The 16,564-nt window shown below is 42.3% G+C and overlaps 1 protein-coding gene across 8 annotated transcripts in view; it reads left to right on the forward strand.

Annotated features, from left to right (window-relative positions):
- The window catches only part of TUB (TUB bipartite transcription factor), a 143,701-nt gene that overhangs the window by 53,106 nt on the left and 74,031 nt on the right, over window positions 1-16,564 (forward strand). Inside the window, exon 1 of one of the 8 annotated variants that reach the window (XM_064715021.1) lies at window positions 15,955-16,313. The exons of the other annotated variants lie outside the window; for them this stretch is intronic. Coding sequence (XP_064571091.1) covers window positions 16,276-16,313 — 38 coding nt within the window. The 5' untranslated portion in view covers window positions 15,955-16,275. Of the gene's footprint in view, window positions 1-15,954; window positions 16,314-16,564 lie in introns of those variants that run through there. 8 annotated transcript variants of the gene reach the window in all.

The raw sequence follows: 16,564 nt of genomic DNA on the forward strand, positions 1-16,564 counted from the left end.
GCTCTGTCTGCAACCATTTGTGTTCTTTGTGGGTCAAATCTCACCAGCCACAACTCCTAGCAGTGCTGTCCTCCAAGGAAACAGTTCTTAGGAGGAACTTCATTTCCCTGAGTTGCTGGTGCAACTTTCATTTTGTGCTGCAGAAGAGAGGCAGCACAAAATGTACATTTGGGAGGGCACAGAGATAGCTGCTGCAGGATCTGCTTGTCTGTTGCAGCAAGGCTGTCACCTTGCAACAAGCAGCAGGGAGATTTCTGGGCATGTTCTGCCTTTGGTGTAGCTCTGTACAACTTGAAGACCCTGGAGCTGGCAGCAAATGCAGCCTTTTACCAAAAGGGCCATGGCCAGGTCTGAATAGGTGGCTTAGCCTCCAGGCTGGAGAACATGCCAAACCACCCTCAGATGTGGATCTGAGGTAATGTCAATCTGATCATTGTGAAGTACTCCTACTTAGCTCCTCAATATCAACATATTCCTAGTAGGGCTTTGTTGTGGATCAGGATTTGGCCCTTTTTTGGTGGGATTTTATCTTCCCTATCTCTGATCATTCTCATTTCTTTGGGGAAATTCTCATCTATGAAAGTGCCATTGAGTCAGCACCATTCAGCTCATGAGTGCTAGCACTTGACAACAAGTAGCTGAAAAAAAGAGTGTTCATTTCAGGTTTTTTTTTTTTGATATGAAATATTACAATGGAGAAAATTGCTGACCTAAATGACATGTTCATCTGAACGATGAATGTAGCTGAGAAAAGACTAGTTAATTTTTCTAGTTCACTTCACAAGAAAATGCAGAGTACTGGAGAAAGTTGCTATATTGGTGGTTTGTGGTCTGCGCCACTTTCCACTGCTGTGGAAAAAAAGATTTGATCAGAAGTATATTGGAGGTGAATATTAATTACTTTGAGATCAGTTAATGACTCAATTAGTTAATCAGTAACTCAATCAGGTAATGAATTGTCTGCTGTGGAATGCATGTGCTAATGCTGCATCCATGTGGCTATAACATGGCTAGTTCAGGGTGTCTCTGCATTTGGGTGCACTTGTGCTCTCTTAATTTACAGGGAAAATACTTCCAGCACTCCATGTTGTACATAAAATGTGAAAAGCAGAATCCTAAAGATAAAATCCAAGAGGCAGATCAAAACAGCCTCAGTTTATTGGGGAACACTAAAGTTTCCAAAGCCAGTGCTGCATCATTGGAGAAGCATGGCACAGCTTAGGGATGCACGGGCTGCTCGGTGCAGCTGCCATTTTCACAGTGCTACTTCCAGGCATTAAGAAGCAATAAGTGTGATTTTATTTCTTTTAACTTCTAAGAATGATTGGAGCCTACTTAAACAGTGGCTCTTCCTGCACAGATAGGTGTCCATCCTTTATTTGGCAGGGATACTGTCTCTCCAAGGCGTGTGAAAGTGCCATTCCCACGCTCTTTTCATTCCCTTCTCCTCTCTGCCTGGAGGGCTGAGGAAAGGAAAGGAAAGCTGGTTCTGGGAGTTACCTTCTTCATTATTCTGGATTTCCCCTCCATCCTCGCCCAGAGTTGGCTTGTTCACCCTCTGGGCTCAGTGAGAGGGAACTTGTTTGCCCATCAGATAACCCAACTCTCACAGGAATTTCATGCACCCTCAGAAGTGGAGGAAGGCTGTACTCAAAGAGACCTCTAATCTAGGACTAGATCTGAGTACATAATTTGTCCCAGCCAAAAAGCAATCACCTCAAGGAGAAGCAAAATATAAAATTTGATGGATTCTAAATGAAAGCAGTTTATTCCAGAAGTGTCATACATAGCCCTGATTGAAGCAACAAGGTTTGAGGGAGACCCTGGTTGAGTTTTAGCAGCTCATCATTAGTACTGCATCTGTCATGTTTTATGATGGCTTAGTATTACAGAAATAAGGGACTAAGCTCTCAGCTGATGTAAATCTTCACTACTCACTCCAACTCAGTGAAGTTCTGCTGGTCCCTTTGGAAATCTGGAGTTTTATTTGCAGTTTTATTGTTATAAACAGTATTTTCCCTGCTTGCAGAGGCTTTGCAGTATGTATTTCAACTAATAAAGACAATGTTGATAAATTCATCTGAATGCAGAATCTTCTCTGCACATTAATAACATTAATTTAATCTCACCAAAGGAGGAGTACCTCACCTTGCATTGCTAATGCAATTAAAAGTACTGAAGAGATCTTGGTACACTGTTAGCTGTTAGCACTGCAGTTCTTCCATCAAAAATGTAGCATGATGTTTATGCTGCTGCAGAAAATTGTTCTATTAATTCCCAAGTTACATCCTTTCCATGTGAGAATGCCCATCAATTTGTCTTTGATCATCAATTTGATGATTTCTGCTTCCTACTAATATCTATGTGCAGAGTCTTAGATCCGAGAAGTTGAACTGATCTGTTCATTTGCAAAATTACATTTGATGTGACCTCTGATTCACTTCTGTCATTATATTTTCATCCTACTTCTTCCTACAGTTCGTTGATCTGAGCCAGGATTGAAGAACTTGATTTTCAGGTTCTGCTTCTGAGATGAGAGGGGACAGGGACATTGTCAATCACCCCTAGCTGGGAGTAAAAGGAGGAAAAACTCAGCAACATTCACAAATTTGGCCTAAAGGAGAGACCTGAGCATGTAATGGTGTGCCCTGGCAGCCTGTCTTCAAATAGATCACGCCGGTCTTAAATCCAAATCCTGTGTGCCAGCATCTTAGACAAAGAAATTGAAAAGCTTTAGGCTTTAAATCTGATTTAAATTTAAACCATAATTGATTTTTTTTCTCATTTTGATTTTTATGAACAGATGGACTATAGCTAGCAGTTGCCCTTGAGGAGTCTTTAAAAATGTAGTTCTGTGAACTGTTTCCCAGAAGATTGATACAGCTGCTGTTTCTTCAGCTATCTCTGAATCATCCTCAATTACTATATGTCTTTATAAAATAATTATAGGTTTTATCCAGGAACTGAGCTTGGCTCTGTACTTTTCATAAAACACTTATGCAGAGTTGGTTAGCAAAAGAGATGATTTAACCCAAGTTTTCAATTGCTTAGCTTTGAATTTTATTCTCTCATTCAATGTTTTGCTATTATGTAGAAGCTATATTTTCTTGAGCTTAAATGAAAAGGGTTTTGGCTCCTCTATCCATCTCTTTACACTTACTAATTTGTCTGTCAGAGTAAGTCACACACAGAATGAACTTTGGAGAGTTATTAGTTCAGATGAAGCTATTCAGACTCATACGAATAAATAAGTTATGATCATACCCTGCAATGTCTCTGCTTGTGCAAATGTCAGTCCACTCTTCCCCTTTCCTTCTTCATGTATAATGGGGAAATGCTTTGCAGAACAAGATCAGCTGTAGAAAAATGCAAGCTGAGAATGAACAGAATGAAAGTGCTTGGCATGAGCTGTGGATGACAAGGTGATGGAAGCTGGGGGGCAGCCATGTGAAAATGTTGTACAAAGGTGCAAACTCAGTTCACAATTTCATCTGGTGCTTGCCCCTCTGTACCTCCAGATACATCTTTGACAGTGTCCTGGGCAGTGACAGAGGGGAGGGCAGCAGGTGAAGCCTCTGACACAGTCAGATGTCCAGGCAAGACAGCTGCTCACACATTAAGGCTGGCAGGTCTCTCTCTCCCTGCAGGCGCCCTAGGACATTTGGGCTGGAAAGCATTTTGTTAAGAAAATGTTTTGTTCCCTCTGCACCTTCCATTTTTTTGCTGCCCTTAAGGACATCTTTTACTCTTGGCAGAGATTGGGCTAAAGCACCAATCTTTCTTCTGGAGAAATGTGAGGAATTTGGGAGCCATATAGCTTCCATGAGCTGTTATAGAATGGCACAGTGGGGATTGTTCTTATTTCAAGGTGAGTTGCAGATTATCAGAAGTGTTGTCAGTAAAAGAGATTTTCAGCTTAATGGAAGTTGTATCTCCATCTTTGTTTTCTGTATTATTTTGATGCACGTAACTGGTAATTTACAGGCACTGTTAAGGAGGATTGCATGTGCTAATCTCTTGCCTGGAGGAATTTTCGGTGTGTATCTCACTGAAATGAAAAATGGAAGGAGTCTAATCCCTAGCTTGCTTTCAGTCCATTGTGCCCAGTGGCTGCTGCTGGAATTTTGCAGGGCTTCTTAATGGAAGTTGCCACTTCCATCTCTCCATCTGGATGTGTTCAGAAAAACCTCTGGATTCTGGTGTTTCCAGTGTCTTCAGTCCATCAAGAGTGAGTGCTCAATTGGCACATCAGTGATTTGAGGCTTCCTAAAAACCTCACAGAATTTACTTAAGTACAATGGCTTACAACTTCATCTTAGCATAAGTGGTCCAGTACATTTTCCATGTTTGCTTTTTGTTTGTTTATTTGTTTTGCTCAGCTCCTCCTCCAGATAATGGCACTGCAAGGGTAGACAAACACATTTGGGGGCTGTCCTGCATCACGCTTTGGTTGCCTTGTGTGTTTATGCTGTAAACATTGCACAAGGGAAGAGAGACTTAAGGGTGAGGTGCCTTGCTCAAAATCACATAATCAAGTCCTGGACTCATTCAGCTGAAATTCAATCTCATATTCTCCTGCAATTAAATTGCAGTTTGCTGCCTCCTTTGATGCTTTGCTTTGATGCCTGCAGTTCTCTTACTCTTCAGGGACTACAGGTGTTCATAACACTACCTTTGTTCATTAATCTTTTCTTTTAAATAAAGGGGAGATAGATTGCTTCAGAGATGCAGCTGATCACAAGATATGAAATGTAACTCGAGCACCTTTAGAAAGAAATATGTGGTGTTGAAAACTTGGCATTTTTCAAGACAAATATATTGAATCAATTCTGCTCTTGAGATTGCAATTGAGACAGAGGCACATCTCCCTCTGTACCTGCTTAGAATTCACTTCATGTCAGTGGGGAATGAAAATAAGTTATATGCAGGGACTCAAACCATTGATTGGTAGGTGTTAAAAGAGCCCAGGCCTTCCATTTTAAGTTTGATCAGAATGTGCCTGTGTCATGTAAGCAGACAGGAGTACTCATACCACTCAATATTTTTTACAGCTGCTATTCTGCAGGAGTAAAGTACACTGATCTCAGGGTAGGGGATATGTGCACCGAGGCACCTCTGTTTTACTGACACCCTAAAATCTCACTGGTGGACAGCAAAGTTTTGTTAAGCAGGATGCCAATATGAAAACCTAAAAAATTTCCAGTACTCTTTTTCTTATTTTCACAAGCCAAAGGTTTCATTTAGAGGAAAATCACATTTGCTGAATCCTCCAAATATTTGAATACATTAACAATTTTCTCTTAATGTCCAGTGTTAATTGCAAAAAATTAAAAATTGTATAAGGGAAAGATGGCACTTACTGATATTAGGAGAACATGATATATTTTGAGTTGGGGTTTTCCTCCTCTCAGAACCCCTACCCTGGTCATGTCAGGCTGACCACAGGATATATTTACATAAATAATTCCACCAATTCCAGTGGAAATTCTGGAAATGTCTATTTATTGGCAATTATTTCCTTACAAAACAAAATTTTCATCTGAGTCTGCCCTACAGTGTCTTATTTCAATGTTATAATGCATTTAGGTCAGTTGAAATGCCTGCACAAAATGTGAGTAGCAAAGGGAAAGCCAGGAACTCTTCAAGTGTTTTTTGACAGCTGGGACAAACAGCAGGGAAACACGTGGTACTCTGTGGGGCTGGGAACTTTCAGCAGAAGTTAGCACCAAAATATATTTTTTTACAAACTGTTTTGTTTTTAGATGACAATCTGAAGTGAAATCTGCTGTTCAGAAAAATATGCAGTATGTTTCCTTTCAAGGGCTGCTCATTTACTGTATGACTGGCACGTGCTGTGCAACAAAATTCATTGCCATAAAGCAGTAAGAAATCAGAAAATAAGAAAAGAAAGTATCAATACCCACCAGCTGCTGCTGTCTAATTCAGGTGCCACATCCCTTTGCAAAAGTAATCTGTGACACTTTTCTAATTGAATTACTTACTCCAAGATCCTGTATGTGGTATTCTTGGAGACTTCATTGTTGTAGGGTTGTTGTGGGTTTTTTTCCCCCCAGCCTGCTGATATATGGACTTTTGTGTGTAGTTTCTGATTGCATTTACTCCATTAACTCCCACTCTGTCTTTTAGATCTGGGTTTCCTGTTTTCTGTGTTTATTTTTATACAATTTCCCTCTCTGCTTTATTCTCTCCTCTTCCACAACAATTTGCCTATTACACCTTCATGAACTTTTTCAATGTTTTCTGGATTGGCTGAGTTTTTTTCTGTTTCTCCTTGATTTAACTTCCTCCACTGAGTCTTGCTTTTGCTTTAACATTTCTGTATATAGGAAGGCTCTTCTTGTTGAGCTGGGTCTGGTAGAGAGTTAAATAGGAAAACAAGCCAAGAGGCACAGAAGGGAATTTCTCCAGGTCTGTGTCTCAATACATCTCTCTCACACTCGAGTACAATGCAGCACTGGCTGCAAACAGGCTGTTCCATTACCACTCTCCTCATGTAAAGGAAGACAGTGTGGACAAGGATCAATAAATAGCAAATGTCAGAATGAGGAAACTGCTCAGCATTTCCTGAGGAAGAGGCTGTGCTTTGGGCACAGTGGGTTCTCAAGGACACTGTTAAATTTGCACTCCATGACAGGGAGCAGAATCCCACAGCAGGTGTAGCAGGAGATAGATAAAAAGATACATATATATATATATATAGATATATATGAATGAATATATCAGATATAGCCAGTGCCATCCCCTACAACTGCTTCATTATGGCTGCTAGAGGTACAACATGTACATACATTGTATGTATATAGAACACAGCTAAATATACTACTGCTTTCTGGGAAAAGGGCCATCAGTGGTTTTTGAACAGTTTCTTAGTAAATGCAGAAAATCTGGTGGCTTCTGCAATGCCTTCTTCCCCCCAGCTCTTTGCTATTCCTTCTTGTTCCTCTTCCAGTCCAAGCATGCTGACCTTCAGAGGTTAACTGTGCTGTGCAGAGACCAAAAAATCCCTTCCTAAAGACCTGAACCTCTGTCTTTCCTGAAGAATCTTAATTCTTTAGGTCCAAGAAAATGGGAGAGAGCTGTGAAAGGAAGAAATGCAAACTGAGACACTCCTACACCAGTCATACAGGAATGGGAATGATGGGTGGTACCAGCAGGAAGGCAGTCAAAGGTTCTGATGTCCTGAGCTCTCATGCCCTTTACCTTTTTCCTCTCCTCAGCTCTCTCACTAAATCCAGCCTTGTGGCTAAGCTTACATAATTATTATGGGTTTTTTTAAGTGAATACATCAGATCTTTTCCCAATTCAGATCATCTCCCTGGTTTCTTATTCTCCATAGCATGTATCTGTGCATTCACTGAAGGAGAGTTGCATTGTTCTCAGAGTCTCCTTTTGATTTAGTCATAAATAATACATTTTGTGTGAAGCTGGAATCATCCTTGCTTTCAGGCAGGGATAATTTGTAACTTGTTGCACCTGAAGGGGGATTGAAGGGCATGGCTGCCATCGTTTTACCAATGTTATGACCCAGGCTGGAATAACAGTGTTTGGTGCAAGAGTGAATTAGGCACATGAGCACAGTAGGAAGGATGGAAGGAAAAATGCAGTATCCATGCAAGGAAAGTGTAGCAGGATTTGGCTTAGAAGAAGAACAGGGAACTGTTAAAGGAGGTGCAAAGAAATCCCAAAGAGTCAAAGTAGCAATTCTTGAGTTGGATATTAAATAAAATAAAATATCCGTAAATATCTATCCACAATAATTTTGGATAAAGTGGATGTTGTCTGAAAAGGTTCTGAGAGGCCAAAAAAAAGATGGGTTTATGGAAATCAAAATGAAGAAATATATGTCACACAGTCATCTCCTTGTATAATAATCTGCACAGGCTCAGACAATTTTGTATCCATGTAATTTTTTTTGGGTTTACTAGAAAGATATCAACTATTTGCTTGACCTTTGGTTTTAATTCTAATCCCAAAATTACATAAGAAATGTTGCTTTAGGCTACCTTCTGCTATGGAGGAGAAGTCTCTTTGAAGAATTTAATTTTTTAAAGTGGAGGTCTTATTTTAATGCATCTCTGGCCAAAATAAAAATCCCGCCCTGGCATCCTTCAGTGGAAATGGGGGCTGGCCAGCAAAGAGCAGTTAAACTTTGACATCCACATCACCTAGTAAACACTGAAATAAAGCATTTCATAAAAAACATGCTGAAACACAGAAAGAAAAGGGCTTTTTAGGCTGGACCACATTATTGAACACAGTGTCTCACATTTAGCTTCTGCTGAGCTATTTGGCCACGGCTTCAGTCATTTATCGAGGTAAAGTGAAAAACTGTGCGCTGAAATCAATAACATTAATAGCGTTTGCAAACAGAAATTCTCAGCCAGCAGTTTAAGTTAATTTAGTGTATCTGTGCATTTGAAATTATTACCAGTTCCATTAGATCTGTAATTTAGGGAAACACTGAGTAAGCAACGAGCTCTCATCCTGTCCTTGTTCTGGTGAGCACGGAGGGCTCGGGAGGTGCCTGGCACACACTCCCCAAAAACTGATTTGTATGCACTGGGGATGGGCATTCTGGAGAGATCAACTGATCATCCCCAGCCATCCACAGGCTTTCTATACCAAACCAAATCATCCAGCTCTTGCCTCAGTGTGTCACCTCTAACGTGAATGTGGCATTTTATGGCGTTGCAAAGATGATGTAAAGCCCTCATATTACAAATAGTGTCACAGATTGGCCCGAAGTGCAGATGATTGCAGTAAGCCAACTTAATAAGTTGCATAAAATCTGAAGGAAAATCAGGTGTTTCCATGGCAAGATCAAATATATTTAGCCCATTCTACTAGAAAGACTGCAGAAGGACAATAATTTAAATACTTATTTCTGCTCCTTTTGAAAAGTTTTACCAGCTAGATCATTTTAAAGACAAAAAATAAAAATAATAACTTGATAGTATTTAATCTTAAATATAATCTGAAGACTTTGAAGACTGTAGAATGTTTTCTCACTATAAAAACACTCAGCTATTCTAGAGCTGGTTTCCAATTTTCCAGCTGCTTTGATTCCAAACAAAACCATTCAAATCTTTTTTCTTTGTACAGTGAATTCAACCTCATTTTAATTTGATTGCAGCTCTGTGCTAAAATGTAACGGAACGTTAATTCTCTTAAAATCGGAGGTTTTTTTTTTTAAAGAAACTGACTTCTTTGAGTAATCATGTTTGATGGAAGAAATCTAGAGGGTATAAAATGAGAAGGTTATTATCATGATGTTCCATCCGAACACCTATGGCAAAGCACTTCTGGTTCTACTTACAAGTTCTGCTGGGAGCATTTCAATTTTCTGGCTCATTGTCAGGTGAAGTTAACAGCTTTTAAGGGCAGATAAGTCATATCTGAGTTTGAACTATCTGTGAAATGGAAACATCCCAGAAATTAGGCAGGATTTTGTTTGCTTTTTTGTTTCACTCTCCCACAGCTAAATATGAACATTTAGAACTAAACTCTCAGCTGGGTAGACAGTTTTAGATGTATAATTTCAATGTTTGGGTGTTTTGTTTTTTATTTTTTTAAATAATAACTGGAAGTAATTCCCATGTATACATTCACAGACTAGTTATGAAGGATGTGTTTAGCTTTAGGTTAATCTTGGGGTTTTGCAGTACTAAGTACAGATGCTTCCTCACCGTGCTGCAAAGGGAGGAGTGTTTAATATGAAGAAACAGTCTGAGATGTATCCCTTTAGCAGGATAAACCATGCTACCATTTGCTAACAGCTTGCAAGAATAGAATTTCAGCCTGGCTCTGCCAATCTGTGTTGGAAGATCCTACTTTTGTCCTGGAAGGACACCTCAGGGTCCTCTACACTTGGGACAAAGGGAGATGCAATATTTTCCCTCTTGCTGGCTGAGTGTAAAATGATCTCCAGAAATTAGATTCTTCCATTGCCACCTATCCTGTGATTCCATGAAAACAAAACAGAAAAGGAGTCACAACTGAAAATGGTTATTGACTTTTAGAAGGCAAAAATCCAACCCCAAATGACATCATTTTCATGGGCAGTAAACCTGCATTTGGTTTCCTATGACTTTAGACCTGTCTTATAGGGAAGAGACGTGTACTTTGGGCAGGGGGATTTTTTAAAACTATGTATTTTTTATTTGGTATTATAAGTGCCTTGATTGATATGTAAATAATCTAAATGGTTCAGAAAAGTCCAAAGAGCATAAGTGCTAGAAATGAGAGCAAAATTACAGTGCAAAATTTGGTGTAATCATAAATAAAGGAAAAATAAACCTTTTAAAGCAAAACTTTCATGAAATAGTATGCTGAAATGGCACAGAATTATCCAATTTTGTATTTAAGCACTGTCATAGAAAATTCATCCTTCATGAACAATCACTTTAGGTATCAGGATGTAAGAATCGTGTTAGAGGGCAGTCAAGCAGGGAGTCTGAAGGGAAAACAGAATCCACTTCTAGTGGCCCCACTGGATTTAGGTAATTGTTCAATGGGACAACAATTCCAAAGATGACAGGAGCTTTGATTATGATGATACCAGATTCTCACTCAAGTTTCAATGACTGCAAGTACACCACTGACATAGTTTGGTTTCTTCTCAGTAACAGGATTTTTTACTTACACTGGAAAACAAGAACACTGGATGTACCCAGTGCGAGACTTTGAGAGAGATGTTGAATGTGTTACAGGATGTGGTATCAGACTGAATTAAAACTTCTTTAGAAGGTGTTGAAAACAGGCCACCATTGTTGAAATCAGACCACCCACACAAGGACAGTGACATATGAGGTTTGATTTCTAGTGCTGGCAAAGGGAGCTTAACAGCTTTCCCTCCTCAAAAGTTAGCATTTTCTCATACTTTCCTATTCTATAGGAATGTGTAGATGTAGGTGTCAGCTTGATGTTTACTGTTAAAGAAACTGGTATTAGACAGGATCTCCTGGAGCTAGGCAAGTTCAAACTGAAGTGACTAAAGTGAAGAATTACCCTAGGTGGCAAGGGAACTCTGTTCTGTTATTGCAGAATAGATTTTATTTCAGGGTGTTACTTATAAGTATTTATACTTCACAGCCTGACAATAAAGAAGCAGGAATGAACTTATTAGAATGAGAATAGATAAAATGCAATAAGAAAAGGTGAGCTTTAATGGAGAGATGGAGAAGATCAACCATGTAAACACTGCAATTAGTCTTTCATGTACCAATCTGCTTCCTCCCCAGAGTTTCATCTCCAAATTGTTCACCTTTACAAAAAGATTTTATTCGTACTATTATTATTATTATATTTGACATTAGGGTATCAAAAATAATGCCTTTTTATTTTTTTCATCCTAGGGGAACAAGATCTAACCTGGGCTTCTTTCTGTTTAAGGCACAAATGACAGTGAACTTGGTGTAAGCTTCATCCAAAGACCACAACAACAGGCAGAATTGCCTCTGTCGTGTCTTTAGTATTACTGAAGTGTTTAAGGCCAAAATTACTACTTAGGGCTATGCTTTTTTTCATTTTTTTTAGAGGATTTTCTTAGTGTTTGATTTGGGAAAATGTTAATACCTTTACTATCATCCCAAGAGTTTATTCTGTATTTGATTCAATGCATTTCAGGACTCATTGGTTGGGAAAAATTATACTGACCTTGATGAATATCAGCTTCACAAAACCTTCAGCTTTTGCATCTGGTCCTGGTTAGTTCCACAGTTTGATTTTCAAACAAGCAAACAAAATATCCTACATATTCTCACAACTGATCTGAGCTTTATATAGAAAAGTCCATGAACATTTTTAGGAACTCTCAGTTTGTAAGGAGTACAGATAAATTTTATCTGGTGTGGTTTAACTTCAAATATGATCACTTGATACATTGGAATGGAAAAATCTAAACACAACCACTTCTGTAGGCATGCCAGCACAAACACATCCTTCATTATTCCTTGTCAGTTGGAGCTTAAAATTAGAAAATTTCAAGCCAATAAATGAAAGCTCAGAATCTTTACACATTTATGCCAAATCTGTTCTGTTTGTGCTACTACAAGATTAAAAAGGCTAGATAGAAGTGTTTCTGCAGTGTGCTTGAGCTGACCCAGAGGCAGCAAACTGGCAGCTCATGCCCTTTTAAGAGACCTCAAAATTAAAGATTGTTTTAGTTTCTTATGTGTCTCTTGAAAGGGTTGGGAACTGTGAGTTAGGATGTGTGTTACACCATAGCACAAACTGAGGACAGGTTACTGAGTTCATTAATACACCTTGCCTTTACTAAAATCAGCCTTTGTCCAGATCAGCTGAAAAGGCAAACAAGGCAGGAATTTAATGCAATACATAACCTGAGTCTATTGTAGCAGCTCTGAGGGGCAGCAAACCTAAGGCACAGGACGTGCAGACCTTTCTCTCTGCAGCGCACAAGCTCTGAACAGTGCCGTGCTCAGCAGTGCAGATGTAACAGTGGGCCTAGAAAGAAATACAAAAGACTATAGCTAGATAAAAACCACTCTATAAAAGATACTCTATGCTCTTTTTCAAATCAGTATATACATTTGCTACTTTTTTTTTTAATGGGCTAAACAATAAAAAAAAAAATAATTTCCCCATCATGGGAAAAATAGACTTAAAAGAAATGAGTCTGTGCATTTAGGAAAGAGCTTACATCAGTTTCTTATTTTACTGCTTTTTTAGGTTCTCCAGGCTTCCTTTCAACAGTGTTTCTGCTTTGATGTCTTGCTCTCTACCCAGATTGCCAGAAGGCTTTCTGTTGCAAATGCAGGTGTTTTCAACTGTTAGATACAGTTGTGTTGTATTATTCATCACCTCGATATAAAAATGTATTAGTGGGACACTTATTTTACACAGAGGACAAAACAGGGATAATTGGAAAGATGGCAGACTGTATATAGAGGAAGATGTTGCTTAGTGAGACATGTTTGGCAGTGGAGGAGACAGGTTTGCATCTGCCTTGCTGCTGTTTCATGTATCAGTCCTTGAACCTTTAAAGCACAGCTTTTCTAACAGGCTGCCTTGCCCATCAGGCTGGCATCTCAAACTAATTAAACATGGCTTTTGAGAAATACAGCTCTATTCACAGAGAGCACCTAGAAATCATCATGGTATGTCAGGGTTATTTGTTACATGCTGGTGCTTTTTCCTGGTTTTTGTTGTTTTAGTGCTTGGTAAAGACCTGTGTGTGTGAGGCCAGGACTTCCTTGAGCTGCTGGGAATTACCAGAGATGCCAGTGAATGGATGTGCATGTCAAGGGCAGTCTCGAGGCTTGTTACACAGTAAAATGAACACCTCAGTCCTGCTCCTGACAAGGATTTCTCTGTAACACTTGCCCAGTCATTCAGAGATAGCTCTATGTGCCAAACAAAGCAGAGGGACATCCAGAGAAGGCTGGCGAGTCGTGACCCTGCTCAGAGTTAGAGAAGTGCAGTAACCCTGCTCATAACATTGTCAGCTGCAGAGGATTGGTATTCACCTTTCACTCCTCTCAGCTTCTTCAGAAATGGAGGCAGAATTTCTCACTCATTGCTGGTGAGAAAGAACCAAAGTTTTTTTTTTTATTATGGACAGTGAAACCATATAAAACATATTTACCAGAGATGGTAAAGGGATGAAGGAGAATAAGGTAGGGAAGGATGAGGGAAAAGGCTGGGGGCATAAGTAAACCATTCAAAAGTGGATAAAATGCCAGAAAATTGTTTTCCCTTTCTTCCCATAAAATATTCCTTATCTTTCTTCTCCTCTGCCAGCTTTCCCTGGATGGACATTATGCTTGGTGCATGTCCATCTTTCAGGGCACCCTGGCAGTCTCTCATTTTGAGCACCTGGTAGCTCGGTATGCTTTGTATCTGTGAATCCAAACATGATCTTGGGCTGTTCAATGGGCAGTAAAGCACTTTCATGTTTTGTATCACTCCAAAGTTCAGAGGCATCTTTTTGATGTGCGTGCATTTGCTCATCTACCAACCTTTACACTTGCGGCTTTTTGAAAATAGATATTCTAATCATCAGTCCTGAGAACTTTTGTGTCTGAACACAGAGAGCTCTTCTTTTGTCTTTCATCTCTTCCGAAGAAGCCTCAGTGCTTAAAAAGCAGGCAGCTTAGCACCAGGAGCTGGGAATCTCTCCTCAGCCGCCTCCTCATGCTAATAGCACTGCCAGGTGGTGGTGAAGCTGTTGTTTCACAGCTCCAGGTTGTGCCTGACTGCAACGGAGGGGGATCTGTCAAATCCAAAGCAGCACAACATTTTATTTGTATGGATAGGAGAGAATTCTTCCTTAAAAGCAGATCTTGTTTGGACTTCTGGAACAGGTTTAAATTCTGGTTTCTGGATTTAAAATAGCCTCTGACAGCTCATGAGAATGAGGAACATGGTAACGTTTGTGTTGCCAGCTAAGCATGCCATCTTCTGTTGACTCTGCTGGCTTCCTGGCCCTGGCCATGATCTTTGGTAGTGCATCCAACCCTAGAGTTAAGTTGAGTGAAAAAGTATCTCCTTCAATCTGTTTCTAATTTTCTAAGTTATAATAGTCTCCTTGCTCTTTATGCTATAAACCCAAAATGAGGGTTCTTTTTATGGTCTACTCTACCATTTCGCGTACCTCTAAACTCCCCATCTCTATTTTCTTAGATGAAGCTTTTCTTTTTTTTTTTTTTTTTTTTTTTTTTTTTTACTCTCTGCTCAGATGAGCATCTTTCCAGAGCCTTAATCATTCTCATCTTTCCTTTTAATTGTACAGTCCTTGTGATGGGATAACCTGTACTGTAACCTTCTTCCAGATGAGTTCACACATCAGGCCGAAGAGCAGTGTTGCAATTTGGGTATGGCTTAGCAGGTCAGAGCTTCACATCTTTGTCACTAAGATGTCCCTCACTATCTAAGCCTTTCCAAGGTACAGTGAGTGCCACATTTAACTCTTTGATTGATTCTTTATTTCCCAACACCTGTTTTGGGAGAAAAGATGACTTCAGTTAACTTTTAAGTTGTCTTTAAATATCTCCCCCATATGCAGTACAAACGTTACCTACAATAGAAGTTGTGAGATACTAGGGTCCAGACTGGCATTATTCAAAACAAATAGAGTCAGTATTTTTCATTAATCCTTATTTTTCACTAATTTTTTTTCTCAGGTCATGTTTCTTCCATGCAGCCAGTAACTGTTTCTATAAATTTATAATCTGACACGGGATTTACATGGTTTAAAAGGGCTTTACTTCTGCTGTGGCTGTAGTGCTGGAGCAGAGCTGGTCTTGTTGTTCTGAAAGGATGGGGTGGCCTGTACCTAAACCCATCCGTGTAGCAAAAGTTGGGTTCCTCAGGGCGCTGGGACTGTGCTTTGCTCCAGCCAGCCTCAGCTTCCCACCATGGTTTTCCCAGGAGAGCTGCCGGCGCTCTCAGGCGTGCCAGGGCCAGCAGGGGCGGCTGCGACCACCAGATCCCAAAAGCTCTCACCACCGCAAGGCATCCGCCCGCTGTTGGCAAACCGAAACCACGGATTCTGCCTTAAGGGCCGCGGTAAGCTCTTACTGACAGCCCCCAGGCCGTGCTTCCCCGACCATTTTGGGCTGAGTTGCTGCAGTTCATACATTTTGGCGGTGGGCCGGGCTGAGAGGAGCCTGCGCGCCGGCTGCGCTCTCCTCGCACCCCTCCACGCCCGGGTCAGCCGAGATGCGCCCGGCCAGCGCCCGACTCATGGCTCGGTCTCTGCCGATGCCAGGGCTCGCCGAGCCGAGCCGAGCCGAGCGTAGCCCGTGCCCGTTCCCCGCGGCGGCGCGGCCGACGGGGCAGGGGCGGGCCCGGCGCGGAGGGCGGCTCGGCTCGGCTCGGGGCGGCAGCGGGTCCCGCCTCGCCCGGGCGATGCCTGAGCGCGGCGGCGGCAGCGTGGGGGCGGGCGGGTAGCGGCAGCGGGGACGCGGCGCTGCTGCCCTGCCTTTCCCTGCCCGCCGCTGGCCCTTCCCCCGCCCCTCCCCGCTCCGGTGCGCGACTCAGCCGCCGCTCCGGGCAGGGAGGAAGGGCTGGGAGCCGCCTCCCGCTGCCCCCGGCCGCCCCCTCCCCATGCAGCCCGGCCCGCCGCTGGGAGCCCTCCCCGGGGGGATGTTTCTGCGGCCGCTGCCGGGATAACCGGCGCGCCGCCCGCCCCCGCCCCGGACGGAGGATGCTGCCCGCGCCGTGGCGGGTTCCGACTCGGGCAGCAGCGGCCGCGTCCGCCTCCTCGGCTCCGGGCAGCGTCGCCGGGGAGAGATGAGTTCGCGGCACCAGGCGGACTGGATCCCTTACAGGTACGGGGAGACCCCGGCGGGTGGGGCGGAGGCACCGGGGCTGCCCCTGGGCAGGAGCCGCTGCCCCTCGGGGGGTCCCCGCCGGAGCCCGCGGCTCGGTGCTCGGTCGCAGAGCCAGGGCGGCCGGACCCTCCCGGGGCGCGGCGGGGCGGCGGTGGGTCCCGCCGCGGGGAGCGGATCGCGGGCCGGCCCGGGCGGGCGCTCCCCGGAGGGGCACCCGGTCCCGCCTCCCAACTTCGGGCCGGTGCCGC

Source organism: Zonotrichia leucophrys, chromosome 5 (assembly GCF_028769735.1).
Source record: "Zonotrichia leucophrys gambelii isolate GWCS_2022_RI chromosome 5, RI_Zleu_2.0, whole genome shotgun sequence".
NCBI lineage: Eukaryota > Metazoa > Chordata > Aves > Passeriformes > Passerellidae > Zonotrichia > Zonotrichia leucophrys.